The 26746-nt window shown below is 49.9% G+C and overlaps 1 protein-coding gene across 2 annotated transcripts in view; it reads left to right on the top strand.

Annotated features, from left to right (window-relative positions):
* LOC309415945 (CBP80/20-dependent translation initiation factor-like) overlaps positions 1-26746 on the top strand; it is a 114186-nt gene that overhangs the window by 68782 nt on the left and 18658 nt on the right. Inside the window, exons 7-8 of one of the 2 annotated variants that reach the window (XM_082013678.1) lie at positions 6650-7091; positions 8893-9192. In XM_082013678.1, coding sequence (XP_081869804.1) covers positions 6650-7091; positions 8893-9192 — 742 coding nt within the window. Of the gene's footprint in view, positions 1-6649; positions 7092-8862; positions 9193-26746 lie in introns of both variants that reach the window. The other variant, XM_082013677.1, reaches the window with a different exon arrangement.

The raw sequence follows: 26746 nt of genomic DNA, 5'->3' as shown, positions 1-26746 counted from the left end.
CAATGCTTTGCTGAGTCTGCTCTGGTGGACGTCGTGCCATGTCCTTTCAGCCCAGCCGCACTCTCTCTGCTCCTGCAGCACATCCTGCAGACTGGGCGCACATCTGGTGGTCCTGTGGGTGGGGTGTCCATCACTGTGGTGTGAGAAGTAGTGGACACTGGTGTAAAGTGATCCTGCAGGAAGGCACAGGGAGAAATCAGGTCTGTTGCTGTGTTTGGAAAGGCCTAATCAGTCAGCATCCCATAGCAGAAGACAGTGCATCCCATGATGAACTGTGCTTTGTGTCAATCCTACATCCATTTTTGGGATGTTAATGCATGAGCACCTTGGGTGTCTGTGTGAAGACCTTCAATCATAGAATCACAGGACGGTTTGGGTGGGACGGGACCTTTCAAGGCCATCTAGTGCAACCCCCCTGCAGTGAGCAGGGACATCTGCAACCAGAGCAGGGTGCTCAGAGCCCCGTCCAGCCTGACCTGGGGTGATTCCAGGGATGGGGCATCCACCACCTCTCTGGGCAGCCTGGGCCAGGGGTTCACCACCCTCACCATAAAAATCAATGCTACCCTGTTGGTTTATAGTGAGTCTAGTTATGTTGTAAAGGCCAAACGAAATCATCTCTAGCCGACAAAGACAGATGTAATGTCCAGGCCCAAGGGAGGGTTGTCAGCAGCAGCTGCACCCCAAAACCAAGGCGATGACAAGAGGACTTGTTCTGAGGTGTGCAGCTCGTGTGAAGGTTTCATAATGCTTTTCCGAGCAGCCAGATGCAGTGAGCCTCATCAGAAACATCTCTACCCTCATAGTGTTGTTTTTGTTGGCTGTGCTTGTCTTCTAGACTTCATTGTATGTTTCCAAACATGCATATGTGTAAGATCTAAAACATGCATCCTGTCTCAACTCTTCAAAGATTATTTTAGATCCTGATCACCACCATTTTGACAGGTGGATATTCTGTGCTTCTGAAATGCCATGTCCGTCCAGATGCACGGGCTGGATCTTGTGCTCAGGATAGACTTTAACCCTAGTGACAGAAAGGCATAAAAGAAGTGTGAATAATTTCATTTTTGTTTTCAGGAGTGAACATGACATCTTGTTCCCTTCTCATCTGAGAAAAATGCAAACAAAAATGAAACTAGAGCCAAGTGAAACCAGTTTGAGAGGGAAAGCCAAAGGGAAAACACACAGAAGTCCTATGTTCTTCATCCTTGGAGCTGGTGCTTGTTGCTTTCTGTGGGGTTTTGAGGTTTTTGATTAAATTGTGTGGAACTGTCAAGCTTATTTGAGTGTTTCCCACCCTCAATCATAGCGAGGATAGAAAACAGCCTTGGTGCTCCCTGCACCGAAGCAACGCTGAGTTATCATTATACATGCACATAAGACATCAGAGTGCCTTTGATGGAGGCAGGCTTGGTGAAGAATACTTTTGGGGGAAGTCAGGCCTCTAGAATAGAAATTCAGGCCTTCCTCCTCATTATATTAATAGCAGTAGCAGTATTCTCATTGACCTTCCAGGGCAGAGTTAGACCTCCAGGACCAGTTTTAGATGCTGTAAAATTCTACCAGCTCTTAACTGGGATTCTTCAGGCCCTCCAGTTTGGACCACGATCTCCCTTAGGTGCCCAAAGCCAGTCATGATGGGCGTTTTTGACCGCAGCAGCACTGCCGTGCCCAAACCATTCCAGCAGCACCTGCTTGGGGGTCCCAGTCCAGTTATTTGTGGAGCTACATGATGCAAGGTGCACCAGCTGGTGTGGCTGGAATATGCTGAGTTCAGAAAGGCTGGGCCTGGAGAAACTGGTTTGTTCAGGGGTTGTTTCAGAGGACTTTGCTTTCTCCTGCCCTTTCCCTTTTCAGGCTGAGTATCCTGGGCAGCTAGCTAGTACAACAGGAAAGAGCCCAGTTGCTATCTAACTCTTTCAATGGTGACTCTTTAAGAATTTTATTTCATTTCCCTCCCTCTCAATGGAAAATTACTGTGGGATTTTCAAAAGGAAAGTGAGAGAATGGTGGCCCTTCATTCCACAGAGCCAGCCCCGCTGGTCTTCTGTTGGCAGGTGCAGTTGCTGCATGCCTTGGGGGTCTCTGCTCCTCCAGCTTTCAGGGGTGCCACGGATAAGTGGGATCTGGGGTCCTTGTGGGGGTGGAAGATCCCACAGAGTCCATTTCTGCAGCAGATCTTAATTCCTTGTAACAGCAATTGATGATTAATTCCAGGCATGGTGGTAGCAAAGCTGGTCGTGAGATACTCCTGAGACTTAGCATCTTATTCCTGGGCCTGCTACTGGTACAGAGATGAGATTCTGCCTGGGCAAAAGAAAGGATGGAGAGAGACTTCCTGTCCACAAAATGCAGTGAGGAATGTTTTCATTCACCCAAAGGATGAAGGGGAAGCAGAAGGTTTGACCTTGGCCACGGCACCACTCTTCATTCTCAACTTCTTGCCTGAGCGGCTGCAAGTCCATATTAGTTAATTGCTGGGTGGCCTTGGCCATGCCCACTAGGTATGAGGCTCTGCACAAAAGCAGAACAAAACCAGCATCCCTACCCTGCGAGGAACTTGGTGTGCCCAGGAGGGTTTGTCCCATGGGAGAGTTGCCTGGGATTGGGGACAAGCATGGTGTCCAGGCAGGTTCTTCAAAAGCAAGAGCCAGGATGTCCAGAGCACCCTGTCCCTGAGCCCACAGATGGGATCTCAGTCTGTCTGGCCGTAGGGGATGCTCTGCACCTCAGGATAAATGTCTCGAGTGCTGTTGGAGATGTAGCTCCTTACCTCTCAGTATTTGCAGGAATTCCCTAACCAAATCTCCGTGCGTCCACTGGGAGAATGTAACCCCACATTGTCCTCCGGCTCTCCACATGCCAGACAAATGGTGGGGGCTTTCAGAGGACTTGTCTCGCTCAGGGGGATATGAGCAGGGCTGACGGGATGGAGCAACTGTGTTTTAGACCACAGCTGTCCACGTGTCTGGAGCTATTTTCCCCAGGCTTGTGCCTTGCAGGCCCTTTCCTTGGGAGTAAACGATGTAGTAAAAACTTGCAGGAATCCCATATTTCTGAGCACGTAGGCTGGTAATCACCGAGACAGCTGAAGCCTTAGATTTGTTTGCGTAGGCTCCTCGGGCAGAACAGACATTTGTCAGATCTAAATTCTGTTGAAAGGTATCTCATTTAGTTAATTAAATAAAAAAAATCGGTGGAGAAACGATAGCAGAAGCAATACCATCCTATTTCCAGCTTGGCTACCCTGACTGTCTCCCCTTGGTTTTTAGTACTTCTGCAGTTTCTTTGTGCCTCTGAATGTCTCTTTAGTTTCCACGTTGACCGATGGCCAAATCCCTGGTTCCACTGAAGTCAGGGGGAGTTTTGAGCTGAATCAGAATTTGGCCTTTGAAGTGAAAATGGTTATTTAATGATAAACGGAGTCAAGAGGTAAGAGACCGTTGTGCTGTCTAGATACTTTTTCCTGTAGCTGAAGTAGGGTCCCGCACAAGGTGCCGTATTCTTAACAGCAAAGGATGAGCAGAGAGGGACAGAAGGACTTCCCTGTAGCTTCTGGGAGCTGTTGCTGTGTGATCCAAGCTTCAGCTGTTCCTCCCTTTGGCATCGCAAGCCTAAAACCTCGGGCAGGGACGTGCCTTTGGGTTCCTCCATGGTCTGGTTCCCTAAGCTTGGCAGGTCACCCCAAGTCACCATCTCAGCTCTCCTGCCGTTGAGCAGGTACAAGGTTGTTTCCATCAACTCGGCCCACAGCGGGTGCCTGTGGTGGGGTGCCCTGGTCCCCATCTTACCCCTTCCTCAGGCTCTCCATGTCCTCAGCGTCTCCGTCACCTGTGAGCAAGGATGGGACATCCCAACCTCCCCGGCTTTGCGATGCTGTGCAGTCAGGAAAAAAAAAAAAAAAATCTAAGTTCTAGGCCCCGTTCTCCCTGCCTTGGCTCTTCTTCGCTGCAGAGTCCTATTTTCTTCTTGGCTTTTCTTCTTCGCTGGGGTGTTGGGAAGATAAAAACACACAAGTCTTTGCCTGAATGCTGGATGATTGTCTAGACCCTTGTCTGCTGCCAAGTCACGGACGTTGCTTCTTGTTTGCCATTCTCCTTCCTTTGCCTTTTAATTCTTGCAATTTTTTTTTTTCCCTAAGTTGTTTAACTCTGGTGTTTTCCGTCCTGTGGTCAGTGACTGCAGAGCTTTGGTTTATGTTTGCTCTGCCCCTTGCCATGGGGATATTGCCTTTTGGCTGTCCTGTACGGGGATAGAGCGGCCTGTCTTCTCCCTGTCCTATTGCAAAAACCCCAAACTGAACAATCTTGAACATTCCACATTGACTTAAGTGGTTTTTTTAATCTTAAACCTTTTTTTTTTTTCCCTTTCATAGCCCTTAAACAGAAATGGCTTGGTTTATAATATCATTATGTCTTTAGGAAAAAAACGTCCCTGCATGCATTTGTTGCAGGAATTTATGGCAGAGGTTGGTTCCCAGCTCGTTCCCAGGCGTTTTGCCTTACCTCTGCTTAAATTAAAGCTGTGTCTGTATGCATCTTTTATCAGTTCTGTGCGATATTTCCAACTTAAGCCAGACAAGCTGGTATTGTATTTATAACCCAGGGCTGAAAGTGCACCCAAACAGTTAAATTCAGATGTTTGAGAGGAGAGAAGAGCAAAACCACAGAAAGCAAATGCTGAATTAAATCAGCAGAACCCTTGCACACTTAAGCATGTGAGGGCTCAGCACTAGATAAGGGCTTTAACTAACTTTTATTTTGACATTCCCATTTTAATAAGCGTTGCTCTCTACAAAGCGGTTTATGTGATTGCGTTACTGAGAGGAAACAAAGAAATGCCAGGAAAACTTGATGTGGAGAATCTGTACTCATAAAATGCTTGTAAGCTCCAGCAAACAGGAAAGCTTCCCCCATCTTTAATTCCCTGCCATTCAGCTTGCAAAAAAACACCCAAAAAAACAAAACACCACCACATTGAATAGCTCAGAAAACCGGATCTGGTGGTCTGAGACCAAACACAAATTCCTTCCACTGCCACCACGAACAAGCCTCTTCGTCCTGCGTTCGCCAAGCACGAGCCCGTGCTCTTTATGGTTAAGAGCCAGCTGGCCTCAGAAAATAGGTTTTAACTCCTGGGGATGCCAGGGAATGCTGATTTGATGGGGAGATGGCTTTGGCAGGCAAGGTTGGAGACTTTTTAGCCACTGACCATTGAAATGTATTTGTGAATGGCCGCTTCCTTCGTCCGAGTGTATTTAGCTGAGTGGTACAGATGATGAAAATAAAATTAATTGCTATGCAACGTGTTTAAAATAAATGCTGCTATTTATCCGAATGGAGGTGGGGTTTGAGGTAAGGGATGAGGCTGAGCGGGGGGATTATAAAGGATGCAGACCGGTGTGGTCACCGCAGCGCTCGTGGCTGTTTCCCCGTTTCAGGGGACGATGCTGGGGAGATGTCCCTGGCCAGCATCCAGCGCTGCTCCCAGCAGCCTTGTAAGGAGCCGAGCATTAAAGCATCCCGTGCGCGCTCGGAGCCAATACCGCGCGCTAAGAAGGCAGTAGGCAGGCAGCTGCTGTCGTGCTTCGGACTAACCCTGCGGAGTCCCGGACGAAGGCAGCCAATGCCGGGACCATCTCCATCTTAACTGCATCCTTGATGACATCATGCCAGCTCAGCCTTCTCCACTGGGGAGAACCACGCTGCAGCCCGCGTGGAAAGCTGAAATAGCTGAGGCTGCCAAAGCATTTCTTCCATTCAACCGTTGTTTTCTGGGGACCTGCCATCTTGGCTACCAGCACATAGGGGCTTGCTCACCCCTCCTGAGCCACTGTAGTCTCTTGAGCAAACCATTTGAGGGCAATTCCTCCTCTTTGTGCCTGTTGAATTTCCATGTTATCTGCTTGGAGCTGTATTCACCCAGCCTCCTATCCAGAGGTAATGGTCCTGGCTCCCTGTGCTGCCAGAGCCCATTGTGGTCAGCAGCTTCATCCATGCATGCATCCTCTCCCCATATAGCAATGATGAGACGTGCATGAAGAAAGGCTGAACAAAACCATGTGGTATGGGCACGTCTTTTACTTGGTAATTTGCTTTTTACCTTTTTTTTCCACTTAGAAATTCATGATGCACTTAAAATGTTTTAAATGGTTTTAAATGGTTAAAACCAGTGCAACAGTATGCCATGTTGGTACAGCAGAGGTGGCAAGCAAGAGGAGCAAGCAATGCTGCAGGGCAGGTATATCGGGAGCTCCTTAGGTCTTGAGAAAAAAATACCTCCTGATACTTCTTGCCTGCCTGACTTCCTGCTGCTGAGCTGGGACTAACTAGGTCTTCCCTGGTTTAGTGTGGAAGCAACACAGAAAACACAGAAACCTGGGAGAGTTTTTCCTGGCAACCAAAGACATGTTAATCTAACTGTTCATGAAAACGTTCAGCTGAAATATGCCAGTTACTGAAAGACATTTAGAGATATGAGTTGGTACTAGGTTGTGTTAGATGCCAAGAAATTGGCTACCCCTTTTGTGGTAGGGAGACCCACAGAGCCCACCCAGCAAGGGTCAGGCTGTTTGGTGGGATAGAAGATGTGTTGACCAAGCAGGACCGTGCAGGAAAGTCTGTACTAACAATGTTCTTTGACTTTCCAGGAGACAGCAGAGACTTCCCGGTGGGAACAAGCCTCAGCAGCACACAGATCATCAGCAAGGTGGCACCAAACACAACAGGGACCACCAGAAACTCTACCAAGGAGGCCAGGCCCCTCACTCCTCAGGCAGGACGGGCCACCACGGCTACAGCCAGAACCGGAGATGGCACCACAACCAGAAGCACTCGCCCAACGACAAAGAAACGCACAGAAACGCCAAAGAGACTGAGAATTTGAAAATTGAGGACACCTCCGTCTGCACGGTGCATATTCCTGTGGAGACGCACCGAGGCCCAGAGACTGTGGAGAAGCAGTCTCAGCAGTACATCCAGGAGTCAGAGACCAAGCGGAAAGACAGTATTCACGAGCGCATTGGGGAAAGACCCAAGATCAATTTGCTTCAGTCTTCCAAAGACAGGCTGCGGAGGAGACTAAAAGAAAAGGTATTATTTCTTAGGGAAATGTTGAGTTTCCCTTTTTCCAAGAGACTGGCTGTTGGCCATTCTCCATACAAAGGGTGGGATGGGCTCAAGGGACCTTTCCATGAATGCACCCAACTTTTCTTAATCTCCTAGTGTCAACACTTCTCTTGAAGTGAATTCTGGCTTCTTCAGGAGGCCTTTTATTGACACAATGCTAAGGCTCTTAGCTTGAATTCTTGGTTGAGGTTGCTACCAGCTTGAGTTCTCCAAGAAGGAAGGGGAACTCTCCCCCTACCCACGCAAAGACCCTTGGGGAAGGCTGGTGCACACATGAGCTACAGTGTGGGTCCTCCTTCCCTGACGGCTGATCCCAACTGACTGCCTCCCAATCTGCAGAGCTCATCTACTTTGCAAAGAGGTCTAAAACAAGCAATTTGTCTCTCCTCAATTACAGAGATAAATCCCAAGCTTTGACTTTTGAGTGCTGAATAGTTGGAGTCAGCTACTTAAAAGTTGATATCCATTTATCTCTGCAATGAATTGAAACGCCCTTATCTTTCCCCCTTCCTTTCAACAACTCAACAATAACAAAACTATTGCATGCAAGTGACGGAGGAGAAATCCTTTTTGGAAACAATATTCAGCCTCAGATTTCTGAGGAATTTGAAGATGGTATCTTCACGTGCCCCCTGTGAAAGTCAGATTCTTTCTCTTGAGACTTTTGTCAGACTGGAAAATGCATCTGTTGGGGGTATCTCCAATGAGATTTCCAAAATGTGTAGCAAAAATAACCTGAACATGTAAAATTCCATGGGAGTGCATGTTGGAAATGTATACCTTTGAATGCATGTGCATTTACTATTTATGTATGTGGCATGAGGGGGAGGAAGAGATTTTGTTAGTTATTTTTATGTTCTTTAAAGCAATGGGAGTATAGCAGAGACTTTCAGAGTATTCATTTTAATGTTCTCCCTGCAAATTTGTAGTCTTATAAGAAAGACATTACATAAACAACCACTCTTGGGTGGGTGTAGTCAACACAACTGGTCTCCTAACTGAAGTTTTGGACAACTCCAACTGCCAGTTGGTATTGGGGTTGTCCAAAAAATTGCTACAGGTTTGTATTGTATAGCACGTTTTAAGATTGTAGTAGAGAAGGAGAAGGGAGCAGACCATAGCAAGGAGGGTGCATGCCTTACGCTGGGGGAAGGGGACAAATGTATAATTAAATGTTGAAAAGAAGCAATAAATTCTGTGGTAATGACATGAAGTAAGAAGTCTTAAGAGTCAAGAGATGGAGAAGAGTTTTTCTAACACTGGGATCATGTGACATCTTTAATCTCAATTTGGTTCATTAAATATATGTTAAAAAGTAGATAATTTTGTAGGATTGTTACTTGAGCATTTTGCAAACATCAGTGCACTTCCAAAATAGAGGCAAAACAATGTCCAGTGTCACCATGTTGCAGACACCCCCAGAAACCTGTCCAAGATGCAGAAGGCAGTCAGGGGTGATTGGACTTTGGCATCCTGGCTCAGGGCCTTAGAGCACATCTTCTCTCTGAGCCAAAGGGGAGGACTCTGGGATTGAGTGTTATGGGAAATGGGGAAAGAACATTTCTGGGGCAGGACTCATTCACTTGTGGTTTTCAGTGCTGAGATGAGACCATTGTGCCTTGAAAAGACGCTTTGATTTTTCTATGTTTGTTTATATGTCTCCCCAATCCCCCTCCCCCTTTGCTGTTTGTGGAAGGACAAGGGCTGATATGTCTGTTTTTTCCTTGTGTAACAGACGCCTTGTCTTTCCCTTTTCACGGACCAGGACGAAGTCACGGTGGAAACCACCAATCCTGAAAAGAACAAAATGGACAAATTAATTGAAATCCTCAACAGCATGAGGAACAACAGCAGCGACGTTGACTCCAAGCTCACCACTTTCATGGAGGAGGCCCAGAACTCTACCAACTCTGAGGAGATGCTGGGGGAGATAGTCAAGACAATCTATCAGAAAGCGGTGACGGACCGCAGCTTTGCTTCCACGGCAGCCAAGCTCTGTGACAAAATGGCCCTATTCATGGTGGAAGGAACTAAATTCCGGAGTCTGCTCCTCAACATGTTGCAGGTAATGAGATAAAATTATGAGCTGTATGTGGAAATATGGTATCTCAGGCCAGGGCCCATCTGTGAAATGAGTGGGTTGCTTGTGGCAGCATCCCCATGGCATGAAGAGAAGTGAACTTGGAGGGTCTTCCAGTGGAGAGTCTTTTGCCTCTTTTTTTGGCTGAAGTCCGTCTCAGCACCAGAGATACCGAGTTAAGTCATGGTCCCTGAGTAGGCTGTTGGTTGCATGACCTGGGTGAAGGGCTTGTTCCTGGTTTCTCATTGCAACCCAGACAGAAATAATTTGTGCATTTGCTAATTATTCTGGGTGATTTGTTTGTTGGTATACACAGCACTGGTTGGTTGGTCTGCTCCAAAAACATCAGCAACAGCAAAGTTAGGGGGCAGAAAAAAGCAGTGGCTTTGATAACTGGTCCATGATAATGGTGAGTGATGGGAAACAGGACTGTCCTCAACTGTCTGTGGTCTGCTGGGGGGAGAGTGTTTTACTGTAGTGCCACCATCAGAGCGGGGTTGCTTTCTGGGGAGGGTGTCACATGGACCTCCATCTTTCTGCCTCTCCAGAGACAGGACATGGAGAGCTGAAACCATGAATTTCCATCCTTAATTTAACATGCGTTTCCATTTGACTGTTCCCTCACACGCTTGTCATCTGTGGCACGTGCAAAGCTCTCATTTCATTTCTCTGCTCTCTGCACATGTTCAGTGCCCAGCGTCGCTCCAATTTTCGATACATCTTCTTGCTCTGCTTGCTCTTGTTGGAGATTGTCCCTCACATGCTGCGCCTGGTTGCCTGTACCTTGTGTGGGCTGAGTTGACTTTTGAGCAACACAGCAAGCAGGGAAAAAAGGAGCAACATAAAATAACAAAAATCAATATTTAACGTAACCTAAGATAATTCTGCAAAGCTACTGGTCTGGCTTTGCGTCTGTCATTGCTCTTGGCACGTATCAAAAGCGGCATCTCTCCCTGTGCCCGCTCCTTCTCTGCTCTCCCCTGCAAAGCCCGTGGGCAGCACACACATCTGCCCACCACATGTACCAGGCAGTGATGTTTTTCCCATCGATTTATTTCCAAAGTGATTATAAAGCAGGAGGAGACAAATTGCAGTCAGCATCAGTGCCAGATTTAGCAGCAAGGGGCTCGAGGGGGCTCTAAATCCCCCATGCACCCCGCTCTTCCCATGCCAGGTCACTCTTGTGTCTTCCCCTGCTTGGGTGAGCGATGCTAAGAAATCCAAAATAAAGTCCAGGAGCAATGGCCAGGGAGTGGCAGGGTGTTATTGAAAAGTTGAGGATGATGGGGGCCCTTCTGAGTTAGGAAGGGCTCTTCCGACTTGCTTTCTTCTCTCGGTCCAGTTTTTCCACCACTACCAACAGACCCAGTAGACTGATTTATACAGCAGCATCCTGTGCCATAATAACTGGCTTCCTGTTCAGCTCTTCATAGTGTGAATGTAGGATAAATAATACATCTCTCACCTCCAGAGAGTCCCAAAGTGCTTCCCAGGAACATGTAGCCAGTCTCAGTGTGATGGGAGCATGATGTCCATTGTGGAAAACTGGGAAGAAATGAAATGCAAAGACTGAGCAGGGTGTGCGGGTGACTGGGTTCATGTGCTGGAGCATAGAAAAATATGCGAAAGGGATTTGCTCAGCCCCAGACTGCACATCTCTTAAAAATGTCTTGATGGGGCAAAAGTTGAGAGACCGTCACAGGTCAAAAGCAAAGTGCTAAGTGAAATTAAATAATTTAACATTTCCTTTCTGATAGTAAAGGATTTTGACTTTCTCCAAGCACAGTTTCTTTTTCCAACCGAAATAATCAGATGCATTCACACAGATTCATGATAATACTTTCGTCAAGCCCTAATCTGGGAAATTTTCTGGTGCGTTCAGGCTTGATAGCCCCGGCTGGAGACAGACCCAGGTATGAAGCACAAAAGACTCGTTGTAGCTGCCTTGATGTAAAGAAAGGAGGTTGATGGTATTGATTTATGATATATTATCAATATGGTATATTGGATAATATATTAGGGAGTAATACGGATATCACATTGATATACTAATAATATCAATATGATATATTGCTACATGGTTGATGATACAAAATTGATATATCGATATCAATATGATATATTGAGATCTATATCAAAATGATATATTGATATATGGTTGAGATTATAACATTACCCAGCTCTAGTCCTGGCCCCTCCACCATCAGATATTTTCCATCAACCATTTCTAGATAATTTACCATTAATTAAAAGAAACCAAACCAAAACAAAACAAAAAACTTTAATAAAATGCTTGCCCCCAGAGCTGGATTTGTGTCTCGCTAGCACCTTTCAGACTAATCTGATCCCCGGACGTAAGGAGCTCAGCTCGCCGGTGCCCGACGAGCTGGGGAATTACTCTGCCGGGGTGTGATAAATCGGGATCAACGTGATCCCCCTGCCGTGCTGCTGGCGCCTGGGGCTGGACCGCTCGCCCCCCCATCTGCTCCCGGCAGATGCTCCTGTTTTGTAGGAGCTTGTTTGTCCCTTTCTCTCAGGACTGCAATGGCAACAGCTTGGCCCCACCAGAGGATCTCATAAACTAATGCATTAACCCGTTGGGCCTCCCTGCTAGCATCCCAGGACCTATAGACAGCATCCCTAGATCCTGCCAGACCTTAAAAGGAGCAGCAAGGGGTTTTCCCGCGGAACAGGCAATAAACTGAATGAACTGTCATTTTAACCTGGCTCCTCTTATATTTTCAGCTGTTGACAAGGTGCTCGCGCTCGGGGGCCGCACATGTTCGCAGCTTATCTCGGGGGACTGGTTTTGATCCCAAACCAGATGCCAGCGCCGCGGCATGGGAATGCTGTCACATCATCCCCCTCCCTGCTGGCAGCTCCTCTAAAGAGCATCCCCCAGCCGACGTTGCACCATTTCAGGCTCCAAGGGGTTCTATCGGGGAAAAATCTGGTTCGGATTTATCCCTTACTCTGTTTTTTGGTCCCAAATCTTGTCTGAGTCTTGAATTTGGGAGCTGAGAACCTTTCGGGATGCTGAAGGGAGGCATGGAAATGGGAGGCGTGGGACGGGCGGCTGGTTGGGCTCGGGGAGATGATGCTGTTTCAGGGCTTGGCACTGAGGGGGTCGTTTGGGTTTGCTTTTTCCCCTCATTGGGTTTGGTTTGCTGTTTGGTACAAGGAGGGATTTTGGGCTGCACAAGCCCTTGGGATGGGCCTGGCCGAACTGATTCTAGGGAGCTTGGGTGGATGGAGGCATGCAAGCAGATCTTGGTGGACACATGTATGGTTTCTTCACCCCTCCAGAAATACCTTCTTAATTAACAGATTAAGTAAGTCTGCGGCAAGAGGTTTTTGCTTGTCATAGTTTCACTCCGTGGCATCTCTGTGGCGCTTTTTATTTTTTTTTTAATTTTTTTGGTGGGGGTGGTGTTAAGCAATGTGCTACAAACCCTTCACATGTAACATAAGTTGGAGTATTCCTCTGTTGAAATGGCCGTGCTCTTTATAGCAGAGCTGTGTCTGCATCTGAGCTATGCAGAGCCAAGGGTATTATTAGAGTGGACATCACTGGGGCTGTAATTGTACACTGCTCCCCTTAGCAACCGCGGCCAACAGCACATCAAACAGAAGGCTGATACCTTCTTTTAATAAAAAAAAAAAGGCAACCACCACAAAATGCATATCTCTACCCAGAGCAGCAGAGCTCGCTGCAGAGCGTGCGTCGGCGTGCAGCCAGAGCCAGCGCCCGGTACCTCCCTGCGCGTGGAACCGCCGTGGCGCAAGTGGAGAAAGGGCTATTTGTTGCGTACCCTACGGCACGTCCTAATGCATAGCCTATGGCATACTCCCTCGCATACCTTCGCAGGGTTTCTTCATCGCCTTAGTTGAATCTCTCGATGCCCCAGTAAATGGCCCTTTCTCGGTTCGGTGCTGTGTTTCGCTCTGGTTGTAGAAACTTGGGTCGAACCCCGTGGGTTTTGGCAGAGGTTGCGCTTGGGTTTCGGCGGACTCGGCTGGGTTTGAGATGGTTGGTGTGACCGCTTCTGGGAGGGGCCAACCAAGATGGTGGACAAGCTCATCAAACAAAACCTGTTGTTGTCAGCCCGGGCGGAGGATGGAAGAGGAAAACGTAGGTTGGAACCCTTCTTGAGATGTAGGTGTTGTGGCGTTGGGTACTGGAGAATCAATCGGGGCGCGAAGGGAAGCTTTTACCATGCTGAGCGGGAGGGTTTGGGAGGAATGAGCTGAAACCCCTCCTCTCCCATAGGCTTCCTCTTTATTTGAGCAAAGGACTTAACCTCCCCGTGGCAGCAGCCCTTTCTGCATCGTACGGGTTGTGAGGGTTTTTTTGCAGAAACTTGCAGAGCTTGGAAACGTTTTTTTCCTTACATTTCTGCGCTGATGTTGGCAGTGCTGTCCCCGTTTTATAAACCGCTGTGGGACTGGCCAGTGAAAGGCTGCCTGCTAAATGCAGCTTTGCAGGTGGGATTTATTTTCTCTACGTGCAGGGAATTCAAAGGCAATCCTAAATTCAGGCACACACTTATATACGTAGTGTATAGACGGGCTTGGAGGGCGCAGGGAACGCAGCCCCGCGGGTGGATGCCTGCATCCTCCTGCTCTCAAGCACAGAGAAAAGGAGGAGCAGGAAGGAGACATGTTCCCTCTTGTTTGCCCCCGAATTATGTCTCTGAAGATGCTCTGTAATTCTGTAACAGGGTGTTTATTATTTTATTTTAGTATTAATTATTATGCTCAGAATTGTCGTCTTTTACTATTAATTGTTTTCTTTTTTTTAATAATTTTATTTTCTTACTATTTTATTTTTGGTGGTATTATTTTGCACAGTCTTCCGGGGCCAAACGTAACCCATGCAAGTGTCGACAGCGGGCAGGAGAGGGAGCCAGGGGAGCGGGCTGGCACCCTGCCCGCGCGGGCAGGTGAAGGGCAGAGCCGGGCACCGCTTAGAGCTGCCCCGCAGTTACCCGTGGGTCTGGCCAAGCCATCGCCGTCTGCCCGTAGTAATGACGCTCGCTCGGCTTTGCCGTCGGGGTTACGGGAGCCGCTGGCAGGCAGGTCCCATGCGGGTTTGTGAGTTATTGGAGAACCCCGGATTAAATATCGAACCGCGTGCTTTAAACTTGCCGCTTCTCCCAAGCGGAGCGATGGCTGCAGGAGTCGTCTGGCTCCTTCGTAGCCTTCCCATGACGCGGGAACGTGGCGAGGGAGCGCCAGGCGTCGCCGCCTCGGGGGCTGACGCTGAGATGAGGAGGGGTTTCATGGAGCGCACAAAGGGGTTTAACCCAAAATCTGGGGTTTTAGTGGAGTGTGAAAAGAAGGCAACAATTTCCTGCTGATGGGAAGGAGGGGATGGGGACAGGAGCTGTGCCCCACAAGCGCTCGGAGCCCTCCAAGCTGGGGATAGCAGAGCCGGACCCCAGGTTAAATCAGCTGCGGGGTTGCACTGCACATCAGTCCTCAGCCCGAGCCCAGTTTTGGGGCTCACAGCCCCTCGAGGAGCTGAGTTGCAGCTGGAGGTATCCACAGGGCCACCGACATACCACTGGGCATCACGGGGAATGCTGGGGGGCCACCCCCACTGCCCTGCAGGTACTGGGGCTGGGTCCGTCCGACGCAGCCACTCTCACGGCTCTGTGCGGAGGTGTTGAGTTTTGGGCATCGTGCAGTTGAGAGATGGATGGGAAGCAGGACTAAGTTGCAAAAAAAAAAAAAAAAAAAGCCTTAGAGTTTAGAGAATGGCCTATTTGACTTGAATTTAGTGTGCTGGTGAGATTTTATATTGCAATGCTCGGGTGTGTCGGGAAAAAATAGCCATCACCTTTACTCCATAAATAAGTTACGTGGCTGGCTCCTGGCTCCTTTCCACTCCGGAGGGGCCGAGGCTGCAAGGCCACAGTGGGGACCAGCCCCTGCTCCAGCACGTGGTGTGACCTCAGGGATGGTGCTTGGTGTCCCATCATCTCAGCTGGCAGGTGGATGCCCTGTCTGGGCATCTTCCAGTGGTGGTGGGACTCAGCTGAGGTTCCTCCTGCTCCTGCCGGCTGGCAGTGAGCAATGTCAGGAGCATCCCTGCCTGCTGCCGCTGCCTGCTAAAAGCATAGCCAAGGTCAGACCAGGGGGCTTCGGCTGGTGGGACCTGTGCACACCCCGTGCGTGGGCTGCGGCGCAGAGGCAACGCAGAGCAGAGGCTCTGCCGGGCTCTAGGTGGAGACTGCAGACTGCACAGCCTGCCTGCAGCCTGCCTGCAGCCTGCCTGCAGCTCTGGGCCAGATCCAGGCACGGGGCTACCCGTGGGGTGGGCTCCTAGCTGCTCCCAGCCAGTACTGGTGGATGAGGATGCTCGGGGCCACACAGGGTCCCCCTGGGGCTTTGGTGAGAGAGGCAGCAAAAAAAAAAAAAAAAAAAAAGCCTTGAAATCCATTTATCCATTGACTGAGAGCTGAGGAAACGCCGGAGGACCCCCCTCCACCCCTTACGCTGGAGGCAGGGGTGGCACTTCGGCGTTGAGACCCCCTCGGACCAGGCTGGACTGGCATCAGCTCTGGCACTCCATTTTTTCCTGAAAGGTTCAAATCCAACCCTGGGATGCGGGACCATGTTCCTGCCAGCCCAGGGCCTCAGCCGGCCTAAGGCACCCTCCTGCCAGACCATCTGCTCCCGCCTGCTCCGGCATAAATCCGGCTCAGGCTGCTGCAGCCACCCAAGGTGGGGATTTCAGGATGCTGAGGGGGTGGAAGATCCCTGCTGCCGGTACCCGCAGTCGCCCGGCCATCCCCAGCCCTGCTCTTGGCTGGTTCCCGTCGTCTCGCCTGGGGACAGGATTTTCGGAGGCTCACTGGGACGCTGCGATGCGGCACCCTGCCTGGGACCCATCCTGCGACCCCCCCGCCCCCAGTCACTCTGCGAGGGGATGAAGCATCCTTCTGGCAGAGGAGCGCGCTCTAGAAGCAGGTGCTGGGGACGTCACCTCCTGAGCCAAGGCCAGAGCAGACGCAGGTGCCGGTGTCACCCCAGAGCTGGGGTTTGTGTAGAAGGACATTGGAGAGGGCAGCACCTCTCTTTCTTTCCTGGGAAGGGGGAAGATGGCATAGCCTGTGCTTTGCCCATCCCTGGCATCGCTCAGCCACAGGCACACAGGGTACGGGGGATGCTCTTGTGCTCAACAGCAAGAAATCTTTTTCTTTTTTTTTTTTAAAGGATTTCTAGCTGAGCTGCAAGAACTTGTAGCAAATTCTGTCTCCAACTGCATAGGTTTGATTGACGTGCTCATGCACAGGCTGCCCTGAGCGGATTTTGGCTGGTCTTTACAGCTGGCCTGCTGTGGTGGCACCCCGGTCACCTGAGAGACAGTCCCGTGGGACCTGCAGTGTGAGTGTCACAGCGTGGGCGCCCTCAGCATCCTCCAGCCAGGCTTAGGCTGTTTTTCCACTGCTGGGTGTTTTTGTGTGTACCTACCTGTCAAAATCTGTATTTGGAGAATCAATGCTGCTGTGGAGTCCACATTCCCTTTACCTCCCACATGGGTATCATTTTGCACAGCCTCATCTTATCCTGCTGCTGACATTTAAACATGCAAATGCAAAATGATGGTGTGAAGTGGCTTTGGTGGGACAAGTCCCGGGAGCGGAGGAGCCAGAGGATATGCAGAGGGTGAGGAATGAGACGCATGAAAACTGTTTCAGGTCCCAGTCCCTTGTCTGGCCGGGGCTGATACCGGTGCAAAACGCAGCATCAGGGTCTTGAGGGCAGGAGCAAATGATGCGTGGCTGGATGATGCCACCCCATCATGACATGTCCTCTGGTATCATCAGCAGTGCTGCTACCCATGGGGTCCCCCCCATGCTCTCACCCCCTGGCCAAGCGTCCAAAACCAATGCTTCCTTCTCACCTCCCAGTGATAAATTCCTCCACTTTTTTTTTTTGAATTACTATTGCTCTACATACTATTTTTTTTTTAATAAAGAGGGGTTAGGAGGAGCATCTCTGGCAGCGCTGAGAACCCAAACCCACTGATACCACCTCCAGTCCAGGAGCAGCGGGAACTGAAAGCGAAGGCAGTGAGAGCAAAGTGTGGGGTGGCTAAGGAAATAGTGTCAGGCTGGAAAAACAAAACCTTTCCATTTCTGCTTTGTTAACAAGGATAAGGTGTGTTCCCTTGCATCTCTTTAATATTCCAGCCCATGCCATCCGGTAGTCTTGCACACTGATGCTCACAGCCAGCCACTCTGCCAATATGCTGTAAAATATGCTGTGGTAATCATGAGCATCCCTTTAGAGATGGAAAGCTTGGAGGGATTGAGGGATTTTGCAGGTTAATGTTGTTTTCTGCAGCTCTTCTCTGTAATCTCTGCTTTTCTGGCAAGGATGGGCAGCTTCGGAGGCATTGTAGGGTGCTCCGTACCTGCGTGCTTAAGAGGGTGAGCAGAAAAGATTAGTGCATTTCTTATATCCCTTTAAAAAAAAAAAAAGGCAAAATACAACATTTGCTATAGCAGAAGCTCCATGGCTTTGTAGGATTTGTAAATATTAGCCCCTGAGAAAGATTTTTCTGAGCTCTTTTGTGTAAATAACATTTTTTAGCAGACTGGTACTTCACCCCCAGGTCCTGGCTTTCAATGGTCGCTTGTCCCCATTCCAGGGAGCCCAGAGCTGTGTTTCCAGCAGGGAGCTCCGCTACCCGATGCCCATCGGATGCTTGGCCACGGCAGCAGGAGAGACGGGGTGAAAAGCAGACAGAGGAGATAAGAGAGTTGTCAGGCCCTTTGCTTTCCAGCATGTTTGCTCAGCGACGTTGAGTGCTGGGCCAGAGCCACCACCTCCCTGCAGACTAAACAGTTGCAATGTTTTCTCCCATGACCGAAAGAATTTAGAAAAGGGTCCCGGTATGAAACTTTACACGAACTCTGGGTGCTATGAATATCTCTGGCTGGGAGTCTGTTAACTCCTCCAGTTCCCCCCTCGCCCGTGCAGTTCAGTCTCTGGGCAGATGAAGGGAAAACCCATCCCACGATGAGTCTGGCCAGCTGCCTGCAGGACCCCTGCGGTGCTCTCCCACCCGCCGTATTTTCACGCATCCATCTTTCCTTTTTTTACTTTCTTTTAAAGGAGAAAGCCAAGATCTCTGGCCATAATGGAGCTCTGGAGCCCTCAGCACAGGAGAGACATGGACCTGCTGGAGCGGGGCCAGAGGAGGCCCCAGCAACGCTCCGAGGGCTGGAACCCCTCTGCTGGGAGGACAGGCTGGGAGAGCTGGGGGGGCTCAGCCTGGAGCAGAGAAGGCTCCGGGGAGACCTTCCTGCAGCTGCCAGGGCTGAGAGGGGCTGAGGAGAAAGGTGGGGACAGGCTTTTTAGCAGGGCCTGTAGTGACAGGACAATGAGGAACAGTTTTAAACTAAAAGAGGGTAGATTTAGACTAGATTTAAGGAGGAAATGTTTCACACTGAGGATGGTGAACCCCTGTCCCAGGTTGCCGAGAGAGGTGCTGGATGCCCCATCCCTGGAAACATCCCAGGTCAGGCTGGACAGGGCTCAGAGCAACCTGCTCTGGTTGCAGATGTCCCTGCTCACTGCAGGGGGGTTGGACTAGATGGCCTTGAAAGGTCCCTTCCAATCCAAACCGTCTTGTGATTCAATGACTGTGTAATGCCCCATGCCTCCTGGACCTGTTCATAGCCATCTGTGTGTGCTGAGGTCCAGCTGAAGGTTGTCCACTTTCCTGTACCACCCAGCTCAGGGGCTTCCACTTCAGGGGCAGGTTTTGGGGATGGGAGAAACCACTGGGGCTTCATTCATCCATTGTTCCTGGCTTGTAGAGAAGCAGAGGTCAAGGTTCATTGTCTTGCACTCCCCAGCCAGCTCAGCAGACTGATGGTCCCACCCCATGGTGAAGCACCACCAACCTCATACTCTCTAGAAAGGTCTTAGTGTCCCACAGGGAAAGCATCCTGCTGCCAGCTCCTAGGCACCTAGGAAAACCCCTCCTAGGACTGAGCCCATGTAAACCAGGAGTGCCCGTGCAGAAAAGCTCCCGGTGGCAACCGGGATTAGCTGCCTGCTTTTTCTCCCTGCCTGGTTTCGTTCACCTGCGGGCAGGCTGGCTTTCAATGGGCGCAGCTTCATTTCAAGTGCGAGTGGAATTTCTCCAGCCACGCTGCCTGGATGAAGCACTGCCTGCCTCCACGGCCATTTTTCCTCCTCTTAGACCCCTTTTTGCAAGCTTGGCCCATCCCCATAGACCCCTCAGCACCTCTGCCTTAGAAAGAGGACCTGCTGCATGCACAGAGCTTAAAATAAGAATGCAGCCTGCTGGCAAAATCCGGCTGGTCCCTGCGGCATTTGCAAGCAGGACCCATCCATCAGCCTCCATTGGGGTCCCAGTCATTGCTCTAGTTGGCATTGGGTGTGGGATGGGCATTTTTTCAGGCAGAGAAGTGGCCTCTGAGCAGAAGCTGGGGATGGTGTTGGGGCTCAGACCTTGTCCCAAGGTGGGGAAGGTCTTGAAAGCTGCCCATCAAGCCATCCCCACCCATATAAAACAGCCCCAAACACTTGCTTGAGGTGTTCTTCAAACTGGCATGGTCTTACACTGAGCTCATGCTTTGGGGAACGCAGCCTGTGGGCTGGGAGATTTATACTAATCTATTTTTCCGTGCAGCGGGGGTGCTAGCACTGCTGTGGATTCTGGGATGGGCAGGGATCTGCTGTGCTGGATCCCCTCTCTTCCTGCCACCCCCGTGTAGCAGGGAGGGGATGCTTTTGGGGGCATGGATGCTTTGCCCCGTCTCAGGGAACGGCTGCCTGGGAGAGGATGCACAGTGTCTCCCAGTATCCAAAAGTGACCCGAGGTTTTTCCCACACACACTCGCAAAGGCAAAGGGCACATTGCTGCCTCAGGGTTCCCGCAGCACCGGGACCTAAATGAATGTAACGAGGATCTTCTGCAACACTCCAGAGAAGCAAGACTGCCAAGCGGGAGCTGCTTCCTCTGGGCATTACATCCACGGGACATCTGCCGGGCCAACAAATCCAGCAATGAAATTCATTTCTACTTCTTCCTGGTCCCTTGTATCCCACCAGTCCCCCTCCATGGGACTGAGAGGTTGGCTTCTGGCTCTCAAAGTTATCATTCGTTACGTGTGTCCTGCTGTCTGTCCGTGTTCCCCTGCTCACTGTAAGGTCCGGCTGGTGCAGGCGATGACGTTTTGCTGTGCGGTTGTATCTGGGTTCATGGGATAACGGGGCTTTAAAGTGGCGATAAACTGCTGTTAGCCAGCTGAGCTGGCTCCCTGGCATGGGCTTGGGGATCCAGAAAGGTGCTAGATAGGAAGGGCGGCAATAAAAGTTAACGAGGAAGGTGGCTCTGTCACCTAGGTACCACTGGAGGAGGTGCTGGCAAACATCCTCTCGTGAAGCCACCGGAGCTCACAGGGCATCCTGCTCTCTTTTCCAGAGTACTTCTGCTCTGTCCATTATCCCACTTGAAAATCATTTGGAGAAATAGTCCTGCGGTAACATGGTATAAGCCTTGGTAACTCAGTGGAGATGCGAACATGTTCTGGCAGAAATGAGATTTGCTGCAATTCAGCGGTAAGCTCTGCTGCCCTGTGGGACACGGTGACTTCCCAGGAGGTGGCCACATATCAATTTTGATGTTTTCCCCTCCACGAGAGAAAAGGAGGACATACTAGGAAACCAGGGGATTTCCTTGGGGCTCCCTCTTCTCCTCACTCTGCTTTCTCTGCATTCAGAGGGTCATTAAAGATTTTTACACCATGGTGTTTGGTGTTCGTGGTGTGCAGACCATGCTACTTCCCCCTTCTGGTCATCTCAGAGCTTCCGCTGAGACAGTGCTCCAAGATCTCTAGCAACTGCTAGGTTAACAGCAGTGCTTTTCTGTTTGCACATCCATCATCATGGACATTATCCATCCATCAACACCCACCTGGGTGCTTTAAATCTCAACTAAATCAATAATTAACCGCTTGCATCTCTGCAGCCCCTGAGGGCCTCAGAGGCATCGCTGGCTCAAGCCATGAGACGCCCACAGCGAGTGGGTAATTGCTGTTGATCCCAAATTTGGAGCCAGACAGAGAGGTCGTGGTGAGACCAGGGGGCAGAAGGTTCAAGTGACCACCCACTTGGTCACCTCGGGGTGTTCGGAGGCATGGGAAGTACCCACAGCTCCGGTTGGCTCTGGTTATCAGCTGCCTAGGTTACCCAAACCTGAGGAGTTTAAAATTCGTGGATGTTCCTAATCCTGGGAGTTTGCTTAGCATCTCCTTTAGAAAAACCAGGAGTTTTCTGACCTTACTTTCCCCTTCCTGTCCAAATACTTTTGAGAGGAATAAGCACTATTGATGTCCATCTGATGACTGCAGGATCTTTGGTGAGTTGTTCTTGTAGAATTGGTCAGTGACATTTAATGGAAGTTATGTATCATCTGGTGGTCGGCTGATGGGTGGTAGGTGCCCTCGGGGTGGAGGTCACAGCCCTGGTAACCTGGACCTTCACCATGCGATGCATTTTGGAGACCTCTGCGATTAGAAACTTTCACAGAGCTGTGATTATCATGAAACCAGGTCCATGCTGAAGGCCACCGGTAGGATTTACTGCTCTTCCCAAAGGGTCCGAAACACCCCGAGAAAAAGCCGGTGCACGTTCATCTGGTGCAGACCCAGCTTGGAGGAAATGGCGTGATGGAAGTCTGTGGGAGTGAAATGCCTCATGGCTGGGTGAAGCCGGGACCTTTGCGAGGCTGGGCACAGGGTGTCATCCATAATTTAAAAGCTTTATCTGCTTTAAATGTCAATAGCTCCTTTGTTGGAGTAATAATAATTGCTGTGATTTGCATGTCTCAGTCACACGCCCCTAAGCACTTTGCAGAGGAAGATGAGTAAATCGTTCCCGGTTGCCAACTGGGAAATGAGGGTACAGAGGTGGTGGGAGCCCACACAGGACTGGAAATAAATCTTAGTCTCTTGTGCTGCTGTTTCCCAGTCCTGTATGGAAGCTGTTGGCTCAAAGCAGGTTTTCTATTGTTGTCTTACTCTGGTTTGTCTTATTGACCCTGTGCTGGCAGTAGCACGGGCAGGGATGGTGTGACGGGATCTCAGTATGGCTCAGTCCTCGGAGTGTCAGCGGGGTGCAGGCAGAGAGGCCAGGAGTGTTGCTGCGGGTGCTTGGAGGAAGAGCAGAGCCCATCTCTGGTGGTTTAATACAGCAGAGGAGCTTGTGTAGTGGTGTCCATGTGGAGGGAGATGTTCCTGATGAAGCTGTGGGTGGTAGCTCTACTTCAGAGGCACTCAGTGAGACCCCGAGCATCCATGGGTGGACATGTTTGATCGCTCCCTGGTGCTGCCACAGGTTTCTCCAGCACCTCCAGAGCTGCTTCTGAACACCGGTGCTATAAACTACTCATCTCACCGGGTTTTACTCCCCAGAAAGCAAAGCTACATTCCAGAGCCTCCTCCAAGCCAGGACCTAAATACAAGTATTATTTAAATTATAAACAGGGAATAATGCAGCAGTGTTAAATGTGCAAAATGTCATTTATTGGAGCCCTTTCTAGGAGGGTTTGAGGAGGGAGCAAGCAGAGGGTGTGCTCGTCCAGGAGAACTACAAGGGACAGATGCTGTCCCAGACTTTACCCGCCAGCTCCCTCCTCCAACCCATTTTGTTTGTCTCAGGCCCTTTCCAAAGAGCCATTTAAGGCTCCAGCCTTTTGTAGCACATTGCCAGTAAGATCAAGTATTTAGCACGGCCTCTCTCGGCTTTTTATATAGTGCCTAACACTGATATCTAAGCGTTATATATTTCTTTTTGCACAGTATTTCTGACTCAGTATTTCCTGCCTCCTTGACAATGACCAAGTAAACAGCAGAGCTGACCGAGGAAGAGCCCTGTGTTTACAGAGCAACAAGCCCAAATGTGTCTTTTTTTTTTTTTTTCCCATCAGAAGGTGGCAATGCTTAAATTAACCCTCATTTTTATCCCACGCTAAACTTTTGCCCTCTAACTTGCTGCTGACAGAGTCAGCCGTGAGTTGGTGGGCCCGGATCTGGGGAAAAGTTATTTGGGACTCGTCTTTAAAAAAGTGTGGTGAACTCCCAAGGGATGAGTTTTCAGCTGCAGCTGTCTGGGCTGGAGCGAAGGCTTAGATCCGATGGCAGAATGCTGCTTCTCATCCCGCTTGAGTCTGCTGCCCACCAAAAATGGCAGAGGATGGATTTTCTTTCTCATCCATGGAGTGGCCAGTCCTCTTGGCTCTTCTGGCTTGGTCCTGGTCCTGGAAAGGTCTCATGTCTGGGCCAAGAAAGGATAGCACTGCATGAGCTGCATCTACACTGAGGTGAGGAGTGGGCTTTCACTTGGGTGCAAGGGTGGAGAGCCCCAGGATAAAGGCATTTTCTATTTCCATTGCTGGCAGGAGCTTCAGCCAAGCTTCAGTTCATCCCCAACAGGGGATGTCAGAGGGTGGGCTGAGCCGTGGCCCATCTCTATCATGTGTGAACATGGGCCACCCCTGACTTACTGAGCCTCGCCATGTGTGATGAGTGTGATGAACGTGCTTAGCCTTCAGGTTTATGCCTCAAGCTTATCTTGTATGAAATTTCTTTAGAGGTCCTCTTGGCATCCCCCCACTTGCCACATGGTTTCCCAATGAACTCTTCTCCCAAACCAGGCAGAGAAGGGAGGTCAACCCTGCTACCTGGTATAAATACATTTTATTTTAAACTATAGGCACTGAAGGAAGGTCATCCAGTAAATGCACCCGGATTATCTACAGGCAAGGGCACCCCCAAATTAGTAATACAATTTGTGTTTAAAAATACAGCCAAACTGATGAAAGATAATTTGCTTGCTGCCCTGACATCACCACCTAAGCATGGGGCAAGCCAATCCACAGGTTATTTTTATATAACTCCGTGAGGCATTTCCAGAGCAAATAAAGTTCATTGGGCAGGGCAGTGACCCGGCCGGCTAGTTTCAGCACTCCTCAGCCTCCTCAAGGCTTCTCATCGGTGGTGTGGAGGTCTGCGGGTCAGGGCACAGCTCCATCGGATGTGCCCCGGGCACGTGGGACGTGGGTTTTGTTCTCTGCTGAGCCGCTCTTCGCTGCCGGCCAGCTCTTCACCTCTCCCACGCTCTTGGTCTGGCTCATCTGTTTTGGTTGCACACCCTTTGGAGAAGCGATTGACTTGCTCTCCAGATTCTCCATGCCAGGTGTGATGGGTCGCGGGTCCTGCTGGAAGCATGGGCAATGTGCAACCAGGTGAATCGCACCCATAACTCCGTTGACCAAGTTACCTACATGACAGCAGTGGTCTCCTCAAACATGGACACCGCAAGGGAAGTGGGACACCTCTGCACGGGCAACTTGCCCATCTGTGCATGCCATGGTGCTGGTCAAACCTGCTGTCTGAAGGCCAAATTTAGGGACAAAGCTCCCTGAGCCAACTTCCTCATGTATGCCATGACACTGGCGTAGCATCGCACTGCGGGGCCAAAGCAGATGGCTATCTCAGGATGCTTCAGGAAAGCCCTGGCACTGAAAGTCTGTCTACCATGGAGGTTCAGCTCCTGGCAAGCCCAACTCTTGCCTGTAGGCAGGCATGGCCCCAAAAACGTAATTCCTACCTCTGGCAAGATGCTTTTCCTACTTTGTCAAAGGTATCGGTATCCCCCCAGCTTTTGCCGAGTGCACGCAAACAGTCTCCTTTTGTGAAATTCGGCTCAATGGAGCAAAGTTACTCCCGCTGCAGTATCACCTTCTGGGTGACAATGTTCACGGTGACTTTTGCATCCATCCCACTTTCCATCCCCTGCTCTCGTTCTTCATGGGGGTCCATCAAAGTCTGCCAAGTTTTTTTGTGATTTGGGGGGGTTGGGAGAGGACCCCAGTCCCTTTTCTTTTGCAAGGGTTTTCTTCAGCTGTAAAGTTGGGGGCAGAGTGTTCATTGATGTCTCTGCTGGGTGGCATCACCCCCCAGGTGCCATAGGATGAAAAAAGAGGGTGCTGGCTGGTGGCATCCCTTCCTGCCCAGCTCCTGTCCCAGCCCTGATGAGTTTGGTTTGGTGGTTGTTTTATGGAAATGTTTTGGTTGGTTGGTTGGTTTGATGAGCTTTTTTTACAGAAAATATTTTTTTTAAAGAGAAAACATTGAAAAGTCAGTTTTCTCCCTTGCAAGGCTGCGGAGCAGGGCGATGTGTTTGAGGCGGGAATGGGAAGGAAGAGAGTTTCCTGCGGTGGTTTTCATTCCTTCCCAGTAATCTGGGACCGCAGAGCCCATGTGGTTATCCTGAGCTGCTAGGAATTTCCCAGCATGCCCCAGGGATCCCGAAAGACGGCCGGGCTCCCCAGGTGCGTCAGTGTGGACCTTCCCGGGCAGGACAGGGGGGCTGCTGGGGGCATCCAGCCTGCGATGGGCCGGTTGGCTTGGGGGCTGGAGCCAAGGGGATGCTGCATGAGATGCAGGAGGGATGGAGAGCTCTTGGGGCATCAAGGAAGAGCTCCAGGTTTCAAAGGATGCTTTTTGTCCCAGGGCAGAGGTGGCTGGTGGGTGGACGAGGCTGGAAGTCCCCGTCGCTGCAGATGAGGGGCACGGGATGCTCTTCCGTGCTTTTTTTAATTCCTCAGTAGTCAGGATGTCATTTCTCTTTGACTTTTTTTTAATTAAAATTGAAGTGAAAACTCCAGAACGAGTAATTTGGTAACCCTGGGGTGATAACCTGAGCTGGCAAATAACTCTCTCCACCACCACCGCCCTGGGACTGGCTGGATAATGAAAGGACGAACTCTACAAACTCCCCCAGAGAGTCTGAAAGGACCCAACAGGATTTGGCTGCAGGTTGACTTCGGAGTCGCAGACACAGTTGGGCAATTGCCTTATAGAAATGGGTGTAGAGAGGAATTAGTCATCACTGTTAGGTTAATAAGTGCCTCAGTGATTTTACAAGTCTTTTTCCTGCGTATGCAAATATATTATTTTTTTTTCCTTTTGTAATGAAACATATAAATAGCTCCCGTCTTGGATCTTCTGTGCATACGGTTGTGTCATGAAAATAATCATCGTGCTTTTGCCTGGCTTTCTTTAGCGACTGCTTTACTTACCTTTGTTTCAAAAGAAACATCTCCCGTGTGTTGTCCAGGGCATGAGAGCAAACTTTGGTGTGGTGGCTTTTATAGCTCCCTGGTTTTGCAGAGTGCAGCTGCCGGTCGGAGCGTTCGCAGCAGCAAAGCCCTTTGTCTCAGGCAGCAGGAATAAACTGAGATGAAAAAGATATAACATAATTTATTTAGTTGCTGGATTTCAAATGTTGTGCAACCCACACTGGGAATACATAGTGTTGAGAATGAACTTGTCCTGTTCTTTAATTTTCCCCTACTTACTGTCTACTAATTTTTAATAACGAGGAAAGGTCACTATGGAGACAGACAAGCAAAGTCGCATGGGACATCTTGTGAGAAGCTCTGCAGCATCGCTGAGAGCCTGGGGAAACCCTCTTGGCTCTGAGT

Source organism: Phaethon aethereus (assembly GCF_964289735.1).
Source record: "Phaethon aethereus genome assembly, chromosome: Z".
NCBI lineage: Eukaryota > Metazoa > Chordata > Aves > Phaethontiformes > Phaethontidae > Phaethon > Phaethon aethereus.
This window is presented reverse-complemented; position numbering and strand designations above follow the sequence as displayed.